Source organism: Tetrao urogallus, assembly GCF_951394365.1.
Source record: "Tetrao urogallus genome assembly, chromosome: 12".
Lineage (NCBI taxonomy): Eukaryota > Metazoa > Chordata > Aves > Galliformes > Phasianidae > Tetrao > Tetrao urogallus.
This window is the reverse complement of record NC_136825.1, coordinates 1,398,753-1,418,261: the sequence shown is the minus strand read 5'-3', so window position 1 is coordinate 1,418,261 and position 19,509 is coordinate 1,398,753. Positions and strand designations below refer to the sequence as shown.

The 19,509-nt window shown below is 61.9% G+C and overlaps 1 protein-coding gene across 2 annotated transcripts; it reads right to left on the bottom strand.

The window, feature by feature from the left end:
• Positions 1-311: 311 nt before the first annotated feature.
• CBFA2T3 (CBFA2/RUNX1 partner transcriptional co-repressor 3) lies at positions 312-19,159 on the bottom strand (the record flags this gene model as incomplete). 2 transcript variants are annotated; one of them, XM_079541415.1, is made up of 12 exons in its annotated part: positions 312-590; positions 2,056-2,246; positions 2,354-2,422; positions 2,543-2,738; positions 2,883-2,968; positions 3,068-3,306; positions 3,858-4,039; positions 4,707-4,796; positions 5,436-5,677; positions 6,231-6,308; positions 7,234-7,380; positions 19,105-19,159. In XM_079541415.1, 12 exons carry the CDS (start codon positions 19,157-19,159, stop codon positions 312-314), a joined length of 1,854 nt encoding a protein of 617 aa, XP_079397541.1. The 2 variants fall into 2 exon arrangements, with proteins under 2 accessions (XP_079397541.1, XP_079397542.1); XM_079541416.1 differs by lacking the exon at positions 6,231-6,308.
• Positions 19,160-19,509: the final 350 nt, after the last annotated feature.

Here is a 19,509-nt window from a genome sequence, read left to right as displayed (position 1 = left end):
TCTTCCTCTTCCTGTGAGTGAGCTCCTCATCCAGAAACGAGGGAAAAAAAAAAAAAAGAAAAATGGATAGAAAAAAATGCCAAAAGCCACCGGGTAGCGAGGAACAGCCCAAAGGACGGGGGAAAAAAAAAAAGCAACCAAAAAAAGGCCAAAAAACAAAGACCGAAGAGAGAACAGAGAACGATGGGTAGTTGCCTTAACTCCACGTAAAGCCCAGTTTGAGGATCCGTGAGGATTATCTGAGAGCTCGAGGTCGGTTCGGAGGTCACCCAGTGTGGGAGCAGAGAGCTGCCATGGGCGTCAGTCCGCGCTCAGCGCGATGCGCTCTCCAGTGGCGCCGGGGTCCCCGGTGTGCCGGCACGAGATGCGCCCGCCGAGCCGGCGTCGCTGGGGCTGCTGGCCATGGGGGGCACCGCCTCGGGCTGCCCCACGCCTGTGGGGACGGAGGGGGCCGGCAGCCCTTGCAGAGTCTGCCCGCAGACGTGGTGGTGCTTCTCCCAATCCTTGTGCTGGCAGAAGGAGCCGCAGTAGCGGGCGGTGTTGCAGCCGCTGCAGGTTTCGCTCGCTTTGCGCCCGCAGTTCCAGCAGCTCTGAGGGGACAGCAAGGGGACAAGTCAGTGCTGGGGGACGGGGGGAGGCCGACCCAGCCCAGCCCCATCCCATCCCAGGCTGTGCTCCCTGCTCCTGCACCGTGCCCTGCACTCCTGGACCATGAATCCATGGATCCATGAACTGCGCATCTGCGTTCTGGGCCGTGCCCCACACCCCAATTCATGCAACCTCCTTCCGAACTGTGCACCAAGTCATAGAATCATAGAATCATAGAATCATAGAATCACAGAATCATAGAATCATAGAATCACTCAGGTTGGAAAAGACCTTAAAGATCATCGAGTCCAACCACAACGTAACCAAACTACCCTAACAACCCTCCGTTAAATCATGTCCCTGAGCCATTCAGGTTTTTTAACACATTGTGGTTTTTAAACACATGTGGTTTTTAAACACATTCAGGGATGGTGACTCAACCTAAACCTACCCTGGTGCAACTTAAGGCCATTTCCCCTCAGCCTGTCACCTGTCACCAGTGAGAAGAGACCAACCCCGCTCTCGCTGTAAGCACCTTTCAGATATTGGAAGAGAGCAATAAGGTCTCCCTTATGGTCTGGTACATGTGCTCAAACTCATCCTTTGTAATATCCTTGTCTTATGCTCACTTGCTGTGAATGTTTTGTGGAAGAGCTGATGTCTGCACAAATGACAACCACAACATCCACCCTTATAGTGTGTGAACTGTTGCTCCTACACCACACACCTCATCCTGGATCATGAACCCTATTCCTGGACCACACACCCCATCCCAGAGCGTGCACCCCCGTTCTGGACTGTGCAACCTCATCTCAGACTGCACACTCCATCCTGGACCACATACCCCATCCTTGACTGTATTCCCATGGTCTTGGACTACGCACCCTATCTCAGCCCATGCATTCTATCCATCCTGCAGTCTGTTCCCTGCATCAAGCACCACATCCCAAACCATACACCGCTTTCTGGACTATGAATGCTCCACCAGACTGCAGGCCCTCATCCCAGACCATACACCCCACTCTGGACCATACACTCCATCCTGGACCATACACCCCACCCTGGACCATACACCCCACTCTTGACCATGCATCCTCACCTCAGACTGAGCACCCTATCCTGGGCCACACACGCCATCCAACTGTGCTCCCTGATTCTGGACCATGCATCATTCCTGGACTCCCACTCCATTCCTGTGCACCCCCACTCTGTATCATGCCTCCATTCTGGACCATTCACTCCATCCCAGACCACACATCCTATCCTGGATTCTGCACCCCATCCCCAGCTTCGCACCTCCATCCTGCACTGCACACCGTCACATAGGATCACGCACCCCAACCTCACATAGTGCCCCCTTCTCCTCCCCAAATCCCCTTTCCTTCCCATCCTGACAGCACTGCTGCCACCACCCCGGGGTGCCACTGGCACGCACAGATGTGGGTCCCACATCGCATCCCGTCCCACCTCACTGGAGTCCTCCTGCTGGTTGATGACTGTGAGGGCATCCTCGGATGCCTGCCGCTTGGCCTCAGCCAGCGCCCGCTCCATCTTGGCACGCTCAGTGGTGATCAGCTCGTGGGCTTTGCGCTCAGCATCCGACACGGCTTTCTGCAGCTCGGACATGGCCTGCCGCTTCACCTCATTCACGGCTTCTTCTGGAAGGGAGGTGGGCAGCGTGGCAGGGTGGGTGGGCACCTCGGGGGCTCCCGGCTCCCTCCGGCCCCGTGGGTATGAGGAGGGGATGCAGAGGGACCACACTCACCAGCCTTCCTCCAGATCTCCTCAGGCATGTACCCTGAGAGCGGCCGCGGTGCAAAATCCCGGTGCGCATCTACAAAGGAGCAACGTCAGGAGGGGACACGTTAGCAGCAGCCACCCCCTTCCGTCCCAACCCGGTGCTGGGGGAACGGCACGAGCATCCCGGAGAGGGTGCAGCCCCCCAGGCCAATACCTAACTGGGGTGCCTCGGAGCTGGAGGAGCTGTTGTGGGGCCGGGCGGAGGGGGGGCTGCCTTTCTTCATGTCCTCGGCGTCGCTGTAGCGGCGGATCCAGTGGTTGAGCTCCTCACGGTCGGCCTCCTGGCACCGCCGCAGCACCGTCAGCGACCGCCGCGTCTTCTCCACCATGTCCATGATGCAGTTTAGCAGCTGCAGGGGGGAACAGCGGGGCTGGGAGGCCGCGATGCTGGGTGCAAGGGTGGGATTTGGGCCTTGGGAGCAAAAGACGCTCGGGGAAAAAGGCCATAGGGGGGACACGGTGGGAGCTGGAGGCGGGCAGGGGGCTCTACGTACGTTGTTGAGGTGCTTCCACTCCTCTGCCCACTCCCTGTCGGTGAGCCGGTGGTCGATCACCTCCTCCTGGCGCGCCCCGTGCACAGCTGCAAACCAAGCATGAGGTTGGGGGGGGGGGGGGGTGGAGTCAGCTCCGCATCCCTCCCAGCCCCACACATCCACCCAAAGCAGGGAGCTGAGCTCACCGGGCCGTGGGCGCTCGCGGGGGTCGGCGTGGCGGTAGGTGTCGCGATAGTGGTGTGCCATGGCCATGTCCTCCAGGCGGTAGTGCTGGGGTGGGGGGCCGGGGGGGGGGGGCAGCCCGTTGGGGGGGTGGCTCAGCCCGTTGCTGGGGCTGTAGCGCTGCGCCGGGCTCATGGTGCACGGCCGCTTGCTGAGGTGCTCGGGGTGCAGGGGGTCGCGGTCCAAACCGTTCTCTTTGGTCCTGGGAGGGTGAGAGGGGAGAGGATGTTGGTTCCCATGGGGTCCCCGTGGGGTCTCCAAGCATCCGTGCACAGCCCTTCACACGGGTACCCATTTCGCACCCCTGACTACACACCAACCCACGTTGCACTTGTTCCCCCCACCATCCTGGCCTGCAAGCCACCCAGCCCTTCTCAGGCCATGCACCCCACTGCAGACTGTGCGCTGTATCCTGGACCACGCATCACATCCCAGAACACATCCCACATTCCGGACTGCACAACTTCATCTCAGACTGCGCACCACATCCTGGACACGCAGCCCATCCCTGACTGCACACCTCCACCCTGGACTCTGCTCCACCTTTCAGATCCCACACCCACATTCTGGACCGTGCAGCACATGCAAATCCTGCAACCTTACGCTGGACTGAGCACCAGACCCCGATCCACGCACCTCCATCCCAAACCACGCACCCTATCCCAGGCTACCTCATCCAGAACCGTCAACCCCTTTGGCACCCCTGACCGTGTGGGGCGGTACGGATATATCCCTACTAAACCATATCCTCACCTGTCTGGTGTCCTCCTCTTGCCACTCTCGCTGACCTCCAGGAGCAGCTCGGAGGAGTCGATGGGTGAGGAGGCGTTGGCATCCAGCAGCAGCTGCTCGTGCTGCGCCAGGTACTGCGCCGGGCTCTGCTTGGCCATGCGGGCGCAGTGCAGCAGCTCACGCTGCAGCAGGGGCAGATTGGCCTGGAGGGAGAAGGTGTGGAGCAAAAGTCCAGACCCCATCGTGGTGCCCCGAAAGCCGCCCCAAAAGCAGCCACCCCCATCCTCATAGCTCTCAGAGCAGCGGCGGCGGAGCAGCAGGAACACATGTAAGCCAGGTGCTCCGGCTGCCAGCTCTGCTTTTCTCTTCAGGCAGCTGATCTGCAGCCAAACCCCCATCTGTCCGACACGTTAGCGCGAGGCAGAGACGCACACCGCCCTTTTCCCTGGCTGGGGGAACAATCCCCCCCCCCAAAAAAAACAACCAACCAACCAACCAAAAAATCCAGAGTCTGGGAAGCACGCCGCGCCCGGCTGCTTGCACTTAGGGTAATGGGAAGCAGCTGGAGCCCAGGGTGGGAGCAGCTGGGAGCAGGGTGCCGGCCTTGGGGATGCTCTGCTGTCCCCCCCAGCAGCTCCCTGTGGGGCAGCAAAGAACACACGAGTGGGGAGAGGGCATGGGTTCAGCATCACCCCAGTTTACAGGGCCGGAACATCTGCCAGGAAAGGCAGCGATGGGCGAATCCCCCCGCAGCGGAAAAACAAAATAATGAAAGGAAATGTCCAAAAAGGGGATTTTTTGAATGAATTGCAAATGGTTTGCAGACGGTCCTCACCCCGCGCCATGGGAGGGGACACACGGGGCACCCACCTTCAGGAAGGGGATGACAAAGGGCCGCAGTGGGAAGTTGGTGGCCTCCTGCAGCTTGGCGTGAAACTCCTCGATGGTCAGCGTGGAGTTCTGTGGGGAAAGAACCCGCTCAGCCCCCCACGCTGCTCCAGGGGAACCCTTTGCTCTGCAGAACCTGTGAGGTGCCTCCTTTTATCTCCGTTTATCCACTTAACTTAAGGTGCTGCAGCACCAAGGGGCCCCTTCTTGCCATTTAACCATATTGTAGAACCAAAGAACCATAGAATGGGTTGGTTTGAATGGGAAGAGATCATAGAGCCATGGAAAAGGTAAAGTTGGAGGGACCTTAAAGACCACAGAGCCACAGAACGATAGAATGTGTTGAGTTGGGTTGGAAGAGACCAAGAGGATCACACAGCCATAACAGCTGGGTTGGAAGGGATCTTAAAGATCACAAGCCCATAGAATGACAAAATGGGTTGTGTTGCGTTGGGTTGGATGGGACCTTAGAGCCCACCCAGTTCCAGCTCCCTGCCATGCATGCAGTTGCACCCACCAGATCAGGATGCCCAAAGTCCCATCCAAGCTGGCCTTGGGCACTTCCAAGCATGGCGCACCCACAACCTCTCCTTTCAGCCCGTGTCTCCTAACATCTAGCCTAACACTAAAGACTGAGCATCATCTCCACCCATCGTCTCCATCCCAAACAGACACAGGGAGGGCAGCCCTCGCCGCTCCCCACGCACGTACCACGAGCCCCAGGACGAGGGTGCGCACCCGCTCCCCAATCTCAGGCGAGATGTCATTGCCAAACTGCTGCAGGGTGGTGAGGAACCGCTTGAGTTTGCTGAGCTGCCGGGCTCCACAGGCTGGTGGGAGCTGGTGGGTGGACAGCGAGGCGCTGGAGGAGGTGGCCGGCCCGTTGCTGAACCCATTGGGGGTGGATGGAGCCCCATTGATGGCGGTGGGCGAGTGGCTGCTGCCGTTCATCACTGCGAGAGGAGAGGAGAGGAGAGGAGAGGAGAGGAGAGGAGAGGAGAGGAGAGGAGAGGAGAGGAGAGGAGAGGAGAGGAGAGGAGAGGAGAGGAGAGGAGAGGAGAGGAGAGGAGAGGAGAGGAGAGGAGAGGAGAGGAGAGGAGAGGAGAGGAGAGGAGAGGAGAGGAGAGGAGAGGAGAGGTCAGGGATGGGGAGCTCTGAGCATCCTGTGGGTACCACGGGCTGGGGTCCCTTTGGGGCACAGAGCACCGGGCTGGGGGCAGCACCCAGTGCCCCGCTCACATCCCGCAGTGCCGGGCAGCACGGCCATGCCCCACGCATGCACTGACCTCGCAGTGCCCTGCAGCACTAAAGAGGGGCCTAAAATAACCCTGGGGCCACAACTGCTTTTATTCCCGTGACAGGTGCGTTCCTAAGTTAGCTGCCACACGTGTCCCTTGGTTGGCATGGGGATGGGGTGTGCATCTTTGGGACGGGGGCAAGGAGAGGGGCCGGGGGTGGTGCTGCACCTCAGGTCTCTCATGAGAGCGTGTGCTTCACTTTACTTACAGAGACAGACCATCGACCATTTCAAGCAACCATGAAAACGGCCGCGAGGAAGAAACGTCGGAGGGACAGCGTCTCGATCTGCAAGCAAAATAAAACACGCTGTGATGAGAGAGCAGAGGGGCAGCTCTCAGCCCGGGGGGGCCTGGTTTGGGCACAGCACCACGGGCACAGCTCCGTGCGACCCATTGGAGCTCAGAGGGTGCTTCACTGCCCCGTTGGGTCCCTGGCAAAACTTCCACGAGGCTGAGAACAAGTCAAAACGCTGCCCCAAAGAAGGGCCAGGGCGGTGGCAGGGCACCCATACCCATGGGATGGAGATGCCCACAGCTGGCCCCTGCGGAAGGGGGAAAAAGCAAAACCCCTCAGAGCACAGACGGGCACAATCTGATTTCTAATTAGAGGACATCTGGTTGGGAGCAGGGCTGGTGTTGGGGTGTCGTTTTGGGACTGTTTCATCCCTGATGGGGTTTCTATGCAAGAAGGAGGTACAGGCATGCATGTGCTTAGAGAGAGACCTCAGCCAAGCCACAGCAGCCCTGGTGGCAGGGACTGCCTCATCCCCTGCCCACCCGAGCTGCCCATCAGTATCCCAGGGCTGCACCATCGGTGTTGGGACCAAGCTGAGTGTGAGGCCTGCAGGCACACGATGAGTGCACACAGCACTGGTGCGGCCGGGGCTCCCCCCAGCTAGAGACCCTGATGGCAGCACGCTGTGACCCGGACACAGACAGGAGGAGCCCCACCATGTGGGGCCGTGACACTGTCCCAGCACCCTGCGGCAGTTCTGCACCGGTGCTGCTCCTATTTGGTGACCACATGGCAGGAGAGAGACCTGGACCTGGACATCCCCACCCCCCAAGCGTCTCTCCAGGAATGGGCAGAGCGCACGCGGCCTCAATCCCTACTCTGGCACATGGATGGCACGAGGACGCCGCACACCCCAACACGGTGCAAGCCCAACTTTGCCACCCGTCCCCAACACAATCCCCATCCCCATACTCACTGGTGCTGGGTGTGAAGGAGGGGTGACGCGTGGCTCCCTGCGTGACGGCGGGCGGCGGCGGCGGCATGTTGGGCGGCGTGGACCTGGGCTGCGTCTTGACGTCGGCCGGCGAGTCGGGCATGGTGGCAGCCCGTGGTGCGGCGGGGTCTGCGGGGACAGGGCGGGTGGTGAGCGGCACCTGGGTGGGTAGGGCACAACGGGGACCTTTCTGGGATGCGTCCGGACCCCACAGCGGGGTGGGAGTGTGGGGCACGGCACCTGGCGCACTGTGCGGGGCGGTGGGACGGGGCGCGGACACGTGGTGCATCTGACAGCAGAGCAGCACCCAGCCCTGAGGGCAAACAGGGTGAGATGAGGGGTTCAGGGGGCGGCCCTGGAGACGGCACCGAGTCCAGCAACACCCGTTCTGGCACAGGGTGTCCATCCAGCCCTGTCCCCATCCAGCCCTGTCCCCACGCCGGAGAATCGCAGCGCCAACACGGCTGTTCCACGCTCCCCACCGGGAGGAGATTTTCCACGAAGCTGAACAAACACCCGCGGAACCGCTGCATCTGGGCGTGTGATTTCTTTCCTTTTCTTCCCCCCTCCTCCTCCAAGCCATAAATTTTCCCTGCTGTGTTCGCAGTCCAAACACCACCGCGTGAGCACGGGAGCAAGAGGCGGCCCCAAAATGTGGCGTTGCTCAGCACTGGAGCCCAGAAACACCCAAAGCAATGCAGTGTCCCCACGGGGCCACGGCGGGACGCCGTCTCTCCCTCTGCACACCCCAACCTCTGCCCCCCAATGCCCCTGCAGTGACAGCATCCCACAGCCTGCCACGTGTCCCTCTGGCCCTCCCAGGGGTCACCAGGCGGTGCTCACACTCTGCCCCCAAACGTGGCAGCGTTTCCCCAGCGCCGCTCAACCTCCGCTGGAATTTTTCCCCCCCCCCCCAGTTTTCTTATTCTTTTTTCTTTTCTTTTTTTTTTTTTTTTTCCTTTGGGGTAATTTGTCCCAGCCGCTTGGGGCTGTGTCTGTTTTCCTACATCTGGTTTCCATTAGGCTCAGCGCAGCCCAGATGAATAAGTAATAATATAAAAATAAAAGGATTAGTCTTTGCTCCGCCGCCGCACCCCGCCCTGCCTCCCCCCTGGGAATGGGATGCCGGACCCCCATGCCCCCAAACCCCATTTGTCACACCGCAGGGTTTTAACCCCCAGCACGCTGGGCTGGGCACGGTCCCCACTGGCTGACGGCTGTGCCACCACTGCAAGCATCGTGCGATGCAGCTGTCCCTCTGCTCAATGGGGCAGCTGGGGACAAGGACAGCAGGGCCGTACCCACAGGGGCTGCACAGCACACGGGGTGGTTGCAGCCCCTCTGCATCCCCCAGCACGGAGCTGGTCCAGAGAGCCGTCGGCGACAAAGGGGTTAAAAGGGAATTAAAAGAACAGCATCTTTCATGCTCTCCAAATGGCCACAAATGAAATCCAGATGCTGGAGGCGACGTCTCCCGAAGCCAGGCTGCCTCCCAAACAAAGGAAAGCATTCCTGCTGCTCAGCTGCTGGTGCCACGGGGGCCAAGAACAACTCCCAGATAGGACTGCGAGGGCCGGAGCCGCTCCATCTGGAGTGCGTTAGGGCAGCGCTGAGCCGGCGGCAGCTCCACGTGTGCGAGCGGGCAGGGGTCGGGGGAACGCACGTGGGGAGGTGGGGGCACAGCCACCCTGCTGCCTTCCTGCTACAGAACATGGTGGTGGGGGTGCTGAGCATCCCTCAGGGAGCAGCTGGGGTCACGCGACCGAGGCTATGGGGATGCCTGTGGGGATGCTCATGGGGATGCTCACAGGGATGCTCACCAAGCCAAACCTTCCCCAGTGCTGCCATCAGCTCTAGAACACAGCCCAAGCATGGGGAAAAGTCCCACCCTGGGGACACCGTGACCACGGGGTGACACCGGTGAGGACACGGAGCATCACGGTGCTGGAAGGATGCTGCTGACCAAAGAGCTACCCCACATCCAAAAGGGTTTTACTGAGATTGCAATGGGATCCCAGAACAGAGGCAGGGTGGGGATGAACTGCTCTGGGCTGACAGATTGAAAGTGAGGAGCCCCCAGGGCAGCCCCCAGCCTGGCTGCACCAGCCCAGCACCACGGGGTGCCCACAATCCCTGGGTGCTTCTCCCTGAAACCCAAACTGATCCAACCCAACCACAGCTCCCAGCCAACGCAATGAGGGTGAGAGGGAAGGAGGGAAGGAGGGCATTTTGATTTTCCTTACAAAAAAAAATTAAAAAGGAAAAAAGAAAAACCCCAACCCTACAAGAAAAAGCCCTCTCTGTTTTACAAGCCTTCATTTGCTATTGTTTATGTAAACAGGTAAATTGTTTCGTATCTCAATTAAAAACATCTGCCACATAAATGAATACCAATTAACTCATCCTGTTTTTAATTACTCTGTTAATTACACACAGGCAGCAAAAAGGATGGCAGGGGAATAGGGAAAGCATGCTCGCAGCCCCCCCTTCCCACCTTGCTCTTGGCAAGGATCCGAAATATGCCCAGATAATGATGGATTAAGGTGGCTGGTGAAAACAATGGCTCGTCGCCAGCTCCGGGGATTTCGGCTCCCTCCCGGGTTCCTCGTAGGGTATTTCCCATGGCCTCCCCGTGACGCCCCGCTCCAAACCCCCCCCCCTCCTCCCCGTGCCCTGGGAACGGCCGCATCCCCCCCTGCAACGCACCCGGAGCGGGGAGAGACGCCGGCAGACGCACGCAAGGAGGAAGGAGGACGCTTTCGCCGTGCATCATCCCCACGGACCCGACGCAGCCCCTGTGATGGATGCGGGGTGGCACGGCTCCCCAGCGCGGCGCTGATCACCGGTGACCCCCGTGCCGTCAGCTGCATCGCTCTCGCGGTCTCACCCCCCCCCTTCCCCCCCCCCGCCCCGGGCTTCGGGCGGCGTTCCAAGCGAGCAGATGGGGCAGGGGGAGCGGCGGCGGCGAGGAGGAGAGCAGAAAAGGCTATTTTCTCACGCTACATATTTTACAAGTCGAACATTTTGTGCGTTTCAGCCTTTGCCTGGAAAAGCGTCTCGGGACTGAGCGCCGGAGCGCGTGACTCAGCGTGGGACCGAGCGGGATCCCGTTGTCCCTGCGCTTCTCCAGCTGCAAACCCGACCCATCCAGCGCTGGGGGAGCACGGGACGGAGCCTGCCCCACTGCCCGGTGCCGTGCCCCACCACCAGCAGTTTGCAGGAGGACGTGGCACCCCCCCCCCCCCTCTCCCCCCCACCCCGTGCCGTTCCCCAGCTGTGTGTGCACCTGGGATTTAAACAGACTCTCTAAACACCGCGAGCAAACAGCACCAGCGTGGGCACGTGTGGGGCTGAGCTCTGCAAAGCATTGCCCAGAAAGGAGGCGTCCACGGCTGCAAACCCCATCCCTGTGCAACGGCCCAGTGCTGTGGGTAAGGGCACATCATGGGGCCACATCCCCCTGCCGTGGCCACATCCTCGTGCAGCACATACTGGCACACTGCGGGGCCAAATCCCCATACAGTGCCCACAGACACACCATGGGGCCACATCCCCGTGCCATGGCCATATTCCAGGGCCAGGGGTCTGGGCACAGCACAGACCAACGTCCCCACGCAATGGCCACGTCCCTGTGCCGCGGCTGTGGGCACACCATGGGGGCACAGTATCAGGCCTCAGGTTAAAACGCTCTGTGCTGTCTTTTCTGCAGTGTCCAAGGGCGGCCTCGTCCCTACAAGTGGCACACGTGGCCCTACAAGCACCGGGATGGGGATGGCTCTGGGGGGGGGGCCCAGCAAAGCACCCCCACAGCCACCGGGCTGCTGCGTCTCCAACTCTTTGTCTCTCTTTAACCGCAGGCTCCATCTCAAGGCAATTTCACCCGTGTGAGATTTAATGCAATAAGGGCAGGAAAAAAAAGAAAAATATTAATGAGAATTTTGCAAAATAAACAGGAAATCCTTTGGATGCTTTCTGGAAATGTTGGTCAGCATCTTCCGAAGGGAAGCTGCGGGCTCGTCAAGGTGGGGCTGCCCCTGGGGAGGCCGAGAGGGCTGGGAGGAGAGGCAGCAAACAAGCACCAGGAAATCCAAAAATAAGCCCCGACCCGGGCAGCACCGCCAGCTCAGCCTCCATCCCAGCGCTTTGGAAGCTCCAGTTTTGCACCGAGCTCCCGGTGCTGCCTGCAGAATCAGGCCCTGAGCCGCTCAAACCGCGCCTGTGCCGCAGCTGCAGCCGTCCGGCCAGGGGCTGAATCAGTGCCGGTAGCTGTGCCCAACTTGTGCCGTGGGCTCCTCTTCTCCCGGAGTCCTACAGCACCCAGGGCAGCCCTGTGGGGCTCTGAGCGTGAGCTGAGTGGAGCCGACCACTCGTCACAGTGAAGCTAAGGGCGCACACAGCGCAGCACAGCACAGCCCACCCCGAGCTGCCAGTGCCCCGAGCCCCCGACCCACGCGGCGCACGCAGCACCGGGGCCAAGCACGGCACCGCTGCATTTTTGCATCCTCCACCCTCTAACTCCTCAACAAATCAAACCCCGCACCCACACGAGGCCTCACCGCACACCGGCACCCAGCCCCACGGCAGCACCCATAGGAAAACATTCCGCCTCCTCCTCCCTATGCGCGCATTTACGAAACAGAACGTGCCCCCCTCGCCTCCCCCGGCACACGGAGGGAAACGCAGCCCCAGCGCTTCGCTCAACCCAAACCGACGCGGCCCCCAAACTCGGGGTTCTGGAGGTGCGGATCCTCACCCAAGCGGCACTGCGGGGCTGCGGCTGCCGGGGCTCTCAGCGCTGCCCCCCGCTGCTGCTCCGTGCCCGCTGTGTGATTCCCGGACGGCTCTGCAGCATCTCCGCTCCCGGAGCCAAACGGCGGCGATCGGTCCTCGAGTCGCTCGACAAAGGAGCGGGGAATTGAGATTCCTTTCAGTTAAAGGTGGAGGAAAAGGGAAAAAAAAGAAGAAAAATTCTCTCTTTGTTCCCGAACAGAGGGAAAACAACGGAGGGAAGAGCTGCGGAGCTCCTTCTGAGCTGGAGACGAAACCATCGCTCAGATTCAAAGGCACTGTCAAGGCGCACGTGACCCCAAATTAAGAAAACAAAATGAAGCGGCGGCGGCTCCGTGACACCGAAGGGAAGTTGCAAAGTTGTTGGTTTTTTTTTTTTCCTCGGCTAAGAGCGAAAAAACCCCCAAAAATACAAAAAAAAAAAAACCCCAAAACCTGCAGCGAAAGGCGCGTAGAAGCGGTACGGGGCCGCGGGATCGGAGCGGTGCGGGGCGGTGCGGGGCGGCCGTCCACCGGTGCCACCCCGCGCCCTCCTCCTGCGGCCAAATCCACCGGCGGGGCACAGAGCTCCGCGCCCGCCGAGTTTTGCAGCAACGCCTCCCGCAGCCGCGCGGGCAGCTCGGGGCGGTGCGGGGCTCACGGCTGCGCTCTGCCCGCAGCCGAACGACGGGAGCGGAACGCGGACGCCGACCGAGCAGCGGTCTCCGCACCGCGCCCCGCCCCGGGGGAGCGCCCCGCAGCCCCGCAGCGCACGGACGCGGCTCCGCAGGGCGAGGAACCGCACCGGGCACCGCACCGTTCCCGTCCCCCCGCGCACCGGGGGCTTCTCCAAGACCGGCAGAGATCCCGAGTGCCGCGCTCCGGGAGCGCTCCGCGGCACCGACGGCAGCCCGAGCCCCGCGCACCGGGAGCGGCCCCGACCCCCGCCCCGCTCCCCGGCACTCACCGTCCCGAGGAGGTACGTCCCGAGGCGGAGACCGCGGGGAGAACCGGCGGCGGCCCCCGGCGGCCCCGCGGCCCCGTTAAGGCCGAGGCGGGCGGAGAGCGGCCCCGAGACGGCGGCGGCTCCCCCCGGCACCTGCCCCCCGCTCCCGGAACCGCCGGGAGCCGCCAGCCCGGGGGTCGGGGCGCTGCCCCCGGCGGGGGGGGGGGGGTGACGGACGGACGGCGGGAAGAACGCCGCTTGGGGAGCGGAGAAACCGCTCAAATCCTCGGGGCCCTTCGCCCCCTGCGCTCTGCCCTCCGGCCCATCCCCCGGCGCCGTGCAGCGGCCACGGAGTCCCGCGGCCGCGCTCCCGTGCGGGGATGGGCCGCCCGCAGCGCCCGCAGCCGCCGCCGCCCGCCCCGGAGTGAGCGCCGCCCGCCCGCGCCGCTGCCTTACAGCCGGCGTCGCCGCCGCCGCCGCCGCTAGGGGGCGCCCCACGCCGGCACCGCCACCGCCGCCCGAACGGGGAGTGGGGGGGGGATGCGGGGGGGATCCGGGCGGGGGGAGCGCGAAGATGGAGGGGAGCGCGGGAGCGGAGGGATGCGGGGTGCAGGGACCGGGGGTTTGCGCAGGGGTGCGCGGGGTCGGGGGGGCTGCGTAGGGTGCACGGAACCCGTGGGGTCTCGCACAGAAGCGGGTGGGTTGCCCAGGATTAGGAGTCTTGCCTCTTTCCCCTCTCGACCTCCAGACTGCAGAGAGCTGGAGTCTGCAAAAAGGTTCAGGGTTCTGCAGAGCTGAGAGGGAAGGTTTGGGTTGGGGGCTGCACGTGTTCTGAGAAGATGCAAGGGGCTGGGGTGAGGGTTTGCATGGCAATGGGAGATGTGTGCGTGGGGCTGGAGGCTGGCAAGGGGCATCCAAGGGCTGGGGGCTGCGAGGGGCTGGTGTTGAGGTTGCTTTGCTTCCTTCCCCTGCTGCCCCAGGGATGCCCAGGTTGCAGTGGGAGCTGCCACACACGCAGCCACAACATCTGTGCACCCCCAACCCATGCACCCACTCCCGCTTGGCCATGGGGTGCCACCACCCCACACCTCTTTGGCCAGGCTCCCTGGGGCCAGCTGCGCACATAAGGAGGGTATGGAGCTCTCTGCCCACCTCAGTGCTCAGCACAGCCTTCCTGCATGCCTGGGTGCTGCTGTGCGCCCTGTGCCTGCAGTGGGGGGCAACATTAAGGGTGTCCCTCCCTCCCCGAGTCCTACTACAATGTTGTTGCTGGCTTGTGCAGCGGGTAACGCAAGCCCTGCTAATTTCCCTGCGAGTGAAGCCCTGCCTCTTTGCGTAATCGCTCTGCTTGGCAGCTGCCTCCCTCTGCAAGTTGCTGCGTGCAGTGCCTGTATGCTTCTTGCATCAGTCATCCTCGCCTCTTCCCACAGCACGGGCACTGGGGATGGTGGCAGTGCTGCCAGGCAGAGCATCACCAGCACTGCACAACTGCTGCCCAGTGCTGCGTGGCACCGACGCTGTGGGACAGCTGCACAGCTGCTGCACAGACACTGCCCTGGGCATTGCATGGTCATGGTGTGGCCACAGCACAGCTGTGTCACTCTGTGACCACTGCACGGCCACTAAATGACCATTGCATGGCCACTAAATGACCTCTGCATGGCCACTGATGACCGCTGTACGGCTGCTGTGTGCCAGGCTCCCACTGCACCACATCCAGTTGCAAGTTGGGACATCCCAGCCCCTCAAGCCAGCCTGGGCAGCATCCCTCTCCCCTCAGGCTCCTGCTGCTGTGTACCTGCATGCAGCAATCCCGTTTGCGTTGCCCCTCTGCCCACCCTCACACTGCAGCTCCCAGCACTGGGTTTCCCCAGGAGCCCTGGGGCTGAGCAGCACAGCCCCGCAGTGCAGCAGCAGCAGCAGCAGCCCAGTCTGGCACACGCAAACGCAGCAGCGTGGGTGCTTTTGGGCACATGGTGCACGCATGGTGGAGCACCTAGCCATTCCTAAAGTGCTCCCCGGTGATGCTCTGGTTTCTACCACCGCTCTTTGCAGCGGGAGAGCAAGGAGCAGGCCACGGGGATGCCCTGCAAGCTGCTGGATTCGCTGCAGGACCCACAGGTAAGTGCCTGCTGGTGACAGCCATGAGCACAGCCCGCCCTGCACTGTCCCAACCCCCCCCCCCCCCATCCCTGGCGACTTGCTGGGAAAAGCCCCCACCTTCCCAATTCCTGGTTCATGTGCCACCCGGTGCCGTTTGGGTGCCAGAGGCCGCCGTGTTTCCATTCGGCACACACAGCCCTGTAATTTGGCTCTATTGAAGTCATAATTCACCGCTGCGAAAATAAACATTTGTGTCAGCCTGCTTCATTCCGAGGGCTTCGGCTGAATGTTAATAATGCCCTGTCGGCGTGCCGGCACGTGGCTCCGGCTGCTGGGATAGAGGGACCACGGCCACCTCCTCACCAGGGCAAGATGTCACCTGCTGTCCCCCCAGCACACAGGGAGGGGGCGGCGGTGATGCGGTCGCCGTGAGATAAAGGCAATATTTGGAGCATAAAACCTTTGGGTTTTGCCCCAAACCCTGCGCCCATCATGGGGGAACCTGTGCTGTTGGTGGATGCTGTCAAATGCGGCAGCACCCAGTAGGGAGGCAGCATCCCCACCCAGCAGGGGCAGAGCTCCCAGCCCTGTGCCCCCCCCCCCCCACCCCGCATCTCCCCAGCCTTTATCTCCCTCCCGCTCTCAGCATCGCTGCAATTACAGACACTTTAAAACACAACGATCTGGCTGTTAGTGTGATGGATGACAGAACCTTTCGGTCTGGTTTAAATCACGGCTGAGAGGGAGCAAACTTCCCCTTGTTAACCCCTTCGTGCCCCCCCCCCCCAACCCTCCCCCCAGCCCAGCACTCCCAAGGCCACGTGTGCATCCCATGGGTCGGTGCATGGGGACAACACAGCCACCCCCCCCTCCCCCAGCTCTGCAGCAATGGGAGAGCAGCACGGCAAGCAGCTGAGCTGGCAGATAAGCTCCTGCAAGGGAATGATAGCCAGGATCTGTCCAGCACAGCACTGGAATCCTTCCCCTGCAAATCTGGGGCTGGGCAGGATGGGCCCCACCGCCCTCGTGGATTCCCAGAGGGGCTGGAACCTTCTATAACGACTTTGGGGCTTTGTGTCTGTTGTGTCACCGCTAATTGATGGCTCAGCGTGCGCATATTGGCTCTTTGTTTGGGGAGATGGCGTCTCCCACCTCCGAGCATCATCCCTACAGCAGTGCTCCAGTGGTCCCATGCACGAGCGATGGTGGCACCAGGACGTATCATTTCTGGCTCAGTTTGGGGATGGAGGAGGGGTGTCCTTCTGCACAGGGCTTGGGGAGCCGTCGAGGAGCTGCCCCAGGCAAAGGGATCCCCGTGGCACAGCTTTGGGATCTCCGAGCCCAACAGTGAGAGCCCATTGCTCTTCAGGCTGCAGAGGGTTGCAATCCCAAGCCCCAAGCTTTATAAAACAGCTCTCGGTGCTGCTTTCCTCACGCCTTCCCCTCCCCGCTCCTTGAGTCGCCCCATGCTGGGGCTCATCTGGGGGCGAAGGCACTGAGCTGTGCCCTCAGGTTTCCGGTGTCACCCCGCGCGTCTGCCTGCCCGTCTGGGTTCCCCCATCCAACCTGCTGCCTCCAAAGGGCTGAACACCTCATGGGGCTGAGCATCACCAGGTGCCTCCCTGCAGCACGGGACCGTGCAGCCAGCGCTGGGCAATGCACAGCCCCACCACCTCAGTGCACAGAGTGGGGGACTGCTTTAACCTCAGCTCCCAGATCCATCCCTGGACACGTTGCAGGAGCTGCTCTGCAGCCCTCAGTGCTCTCCTTTGAGCGGTTGGGGCTGGAGCCCATCTTCCCATGGACGGAGTGGGCAGGGGTGGCACAAGGGAGATAAGGGCTGGTGGGCAGCCAGCGGCTGGAGGCGGCAGCTCACCCTGCTGGCTATCGCCCGCCGCAGCTGCATCCGCTGCAGGGACATCTGCTGTGCAGGAAGCGGCTGTCGCCAGCACTGCTGAGGGATGGGGCTCTGCTCTGGCTGTGCTTGCCTTCCCCTGCTGCTGGGCTGGACAGATTCGTTGCTGCTTGGGAGTGCTCCCGTGGAAGCCAGGCCCTGCTGCTTATTGTCCCGCACTGAAGAGCACAGCGTGGCTCAGACACTGGGAGTCCAGGATGTGCCACCGTCCCTCTGTGTGCACTGAGCCTCCAAGCTGCTGGGGCTGTGTTTGCAGCTTCTCTGTGCCTTAAGGTCCGTCTCTCAGTGCCACTGCAGCACCGCAGCCCCACTTCTGCTTGCCAAACTGCTGCAGCCTGTTAATGATGGGGACTTAATTAGTTTGCACTGCGCTTCCAACAACTCAGGTCCCTGCAAAATCGATAGGAAGAGTTGGTCCAGTGCAGCCTGCTCTGGGGCAGCACAGCAGCACTTTGCCGTGCCATGCCATGCCATGCTGTGCCGTACCATGGGCAGCCCCGGGCTCACAGCAGAGCCACCCAGCAGCTCTGAGTTGCATTACAAGGTCCAGATGCTGCAGCAGTGGTGGACGGTGCAGAAGCCTCCATCCACCTGCGTCGTTTCCAGGTTCCCAGGCTGAAAGCAGGGCTCCTTATCACCAGAGAAAAATGTGCCAACTCTGTTGTATTTCATTTCCCTTTCCCTACCTCTTCCCTGCCCGCTGCGCATCCGAGATAACAGCTCCGTCCGCCGACACCGCAGTGAGGAGCAGCAACGGCCCCACCAGCCCTATCGCCGCCTGGCTGGCCTCAAGCAAATCAGGAAGTTTGCTGAGATATTTGGCCAACACAACAAACATTTCTCTTGCCAAGCCTCCAACTGGCAGCTCCGCCAGGCAGCAGCAATCTGCACGGCTCTGCTCGCTGCACCCTTCTGGTCAGCCCTGCGTTATCGGCCCTGCGATGCACCGAGCGTTGGGGCTCTGCGGGCAGCACCCAGCATGTGCCAGGGCAGAGCACATGCTCAGCATCTCTAGCTGGGCCTGTGGTCCCTGCTGCTCCCAGAGAGGGGACACCCCCAGCCCTTGGCATCTGGAGGGTCTGTGCCTCAACTGGGAGCTGCACCTGGTGCGTGGTGCTGCAGCTGGTGCACGGTTCCATGCATGGTGCATGGTTCTGTTCCTAGTGCATGGTGCTGTGTCCGGTGCATGGTGCACGGTGCTGCTCTCACTGCATGGCTCTACACTTGGCGCATGCTTCTGTGCATGGTGTGTGGTTCTGTTCCAAGTGCAGAGTGCTGTGCCCAGTGCATGGTGTTGCATTTGGTGCATGGTTCCATGCATAGTGCATGGTGCTGTGCCCAGTGCCTGGTGCTGTGCCCCAGTGCCTGGTGCTGTGCCCAGTGCCTGGTGCTGTGCCCCAGTGCCTGGTGCTGTGCCCAGTGCATGGTGCTGTGCCCCAGTGCATGGTGCTGTGCCCCAGTGCCTGGTGCTGTGCCCCAGTGCACGGTGCTGCAGAGCTCGCTACCGCCAGGAAAAGGGGTGAGCGAGGGGAAGCAAGGCAGAGGGCCAGCATTGTTCACTCAGGGCAGACAAACGCCGGTGACTCAGCCGGCAGCCGCTTTCCTTCCCGCGCCCGGCACAGCCCAGCGGGTGCCCAGATATGGGGCTGGGGGGGGGTGCACAGCACAGCAAATGGGGACCCACAGCCCCTGCAGCCGATCCTGGTGCTGCCATGCTGCAAGGAGCACCTGGAGAGCCACGGGGCCAGGCCTGACCCCACTGCCATGGCAGTGAGTGTGGGAACGTGCTCCTGAGCAGCACGTGGGCTGCTGACCCAATGCTGACAGAAATCACCGGGCAAACTGAGAGCTCAAACTCCACAGATGGGACATAACCGCAGCTGATTGCTCATTACAGAAAGGTAAATTGCGGGGCTGACAGCAAACAGGTCCTCGTGCCTTCTCCTGCCACAATGCTGCAGGCTCAGCAATGCCCTCTCACTGCCACCACCCCCATGGGGACACCCCATAGTATACCCACCCCTGCCCAGCCCGGTGACATAGGAATGAATCACCATCACCAACGACACAGGCACGTGGGTCAGCCACAGCCCCCATCTCCCCTCATCCACCTCGCTCTTACCTGGGCCGGTCCTGCCGAACGGGTGCCCGTCAAGCCTGGAGGTGCCCCCGGGCATCGCAGCAGTGCGGTGCCAGCAGTGCGTGGCACAGCCAGCTCGCTCCTGCACGGCTCTGTGTCACTGCAGGAGCCACGCCGGGCAGGCTGCGCGCCTCGGGGCTCAGTGCCGCGTGGTGCAGTGCGGGGCGTCCTGCCCGTACGGTGCCTGCCCCTCTGCCACGGCCGCTCGTGTGAGCGCCGGGCCCGCAGCGGCAGCAGCGCCGTATCCCATGGCGATGGGGAAGGTGAACAGCTGCCGGGCAGCGATAATGAGGCGGGTGGGGGGAGGCCGGGCAGCTGCGCCCGTGTCCTTCCCCAACAGGAACCATCTGCGACCAAGCCCAGCTCTGCCTTCCGTATCAGCCATTC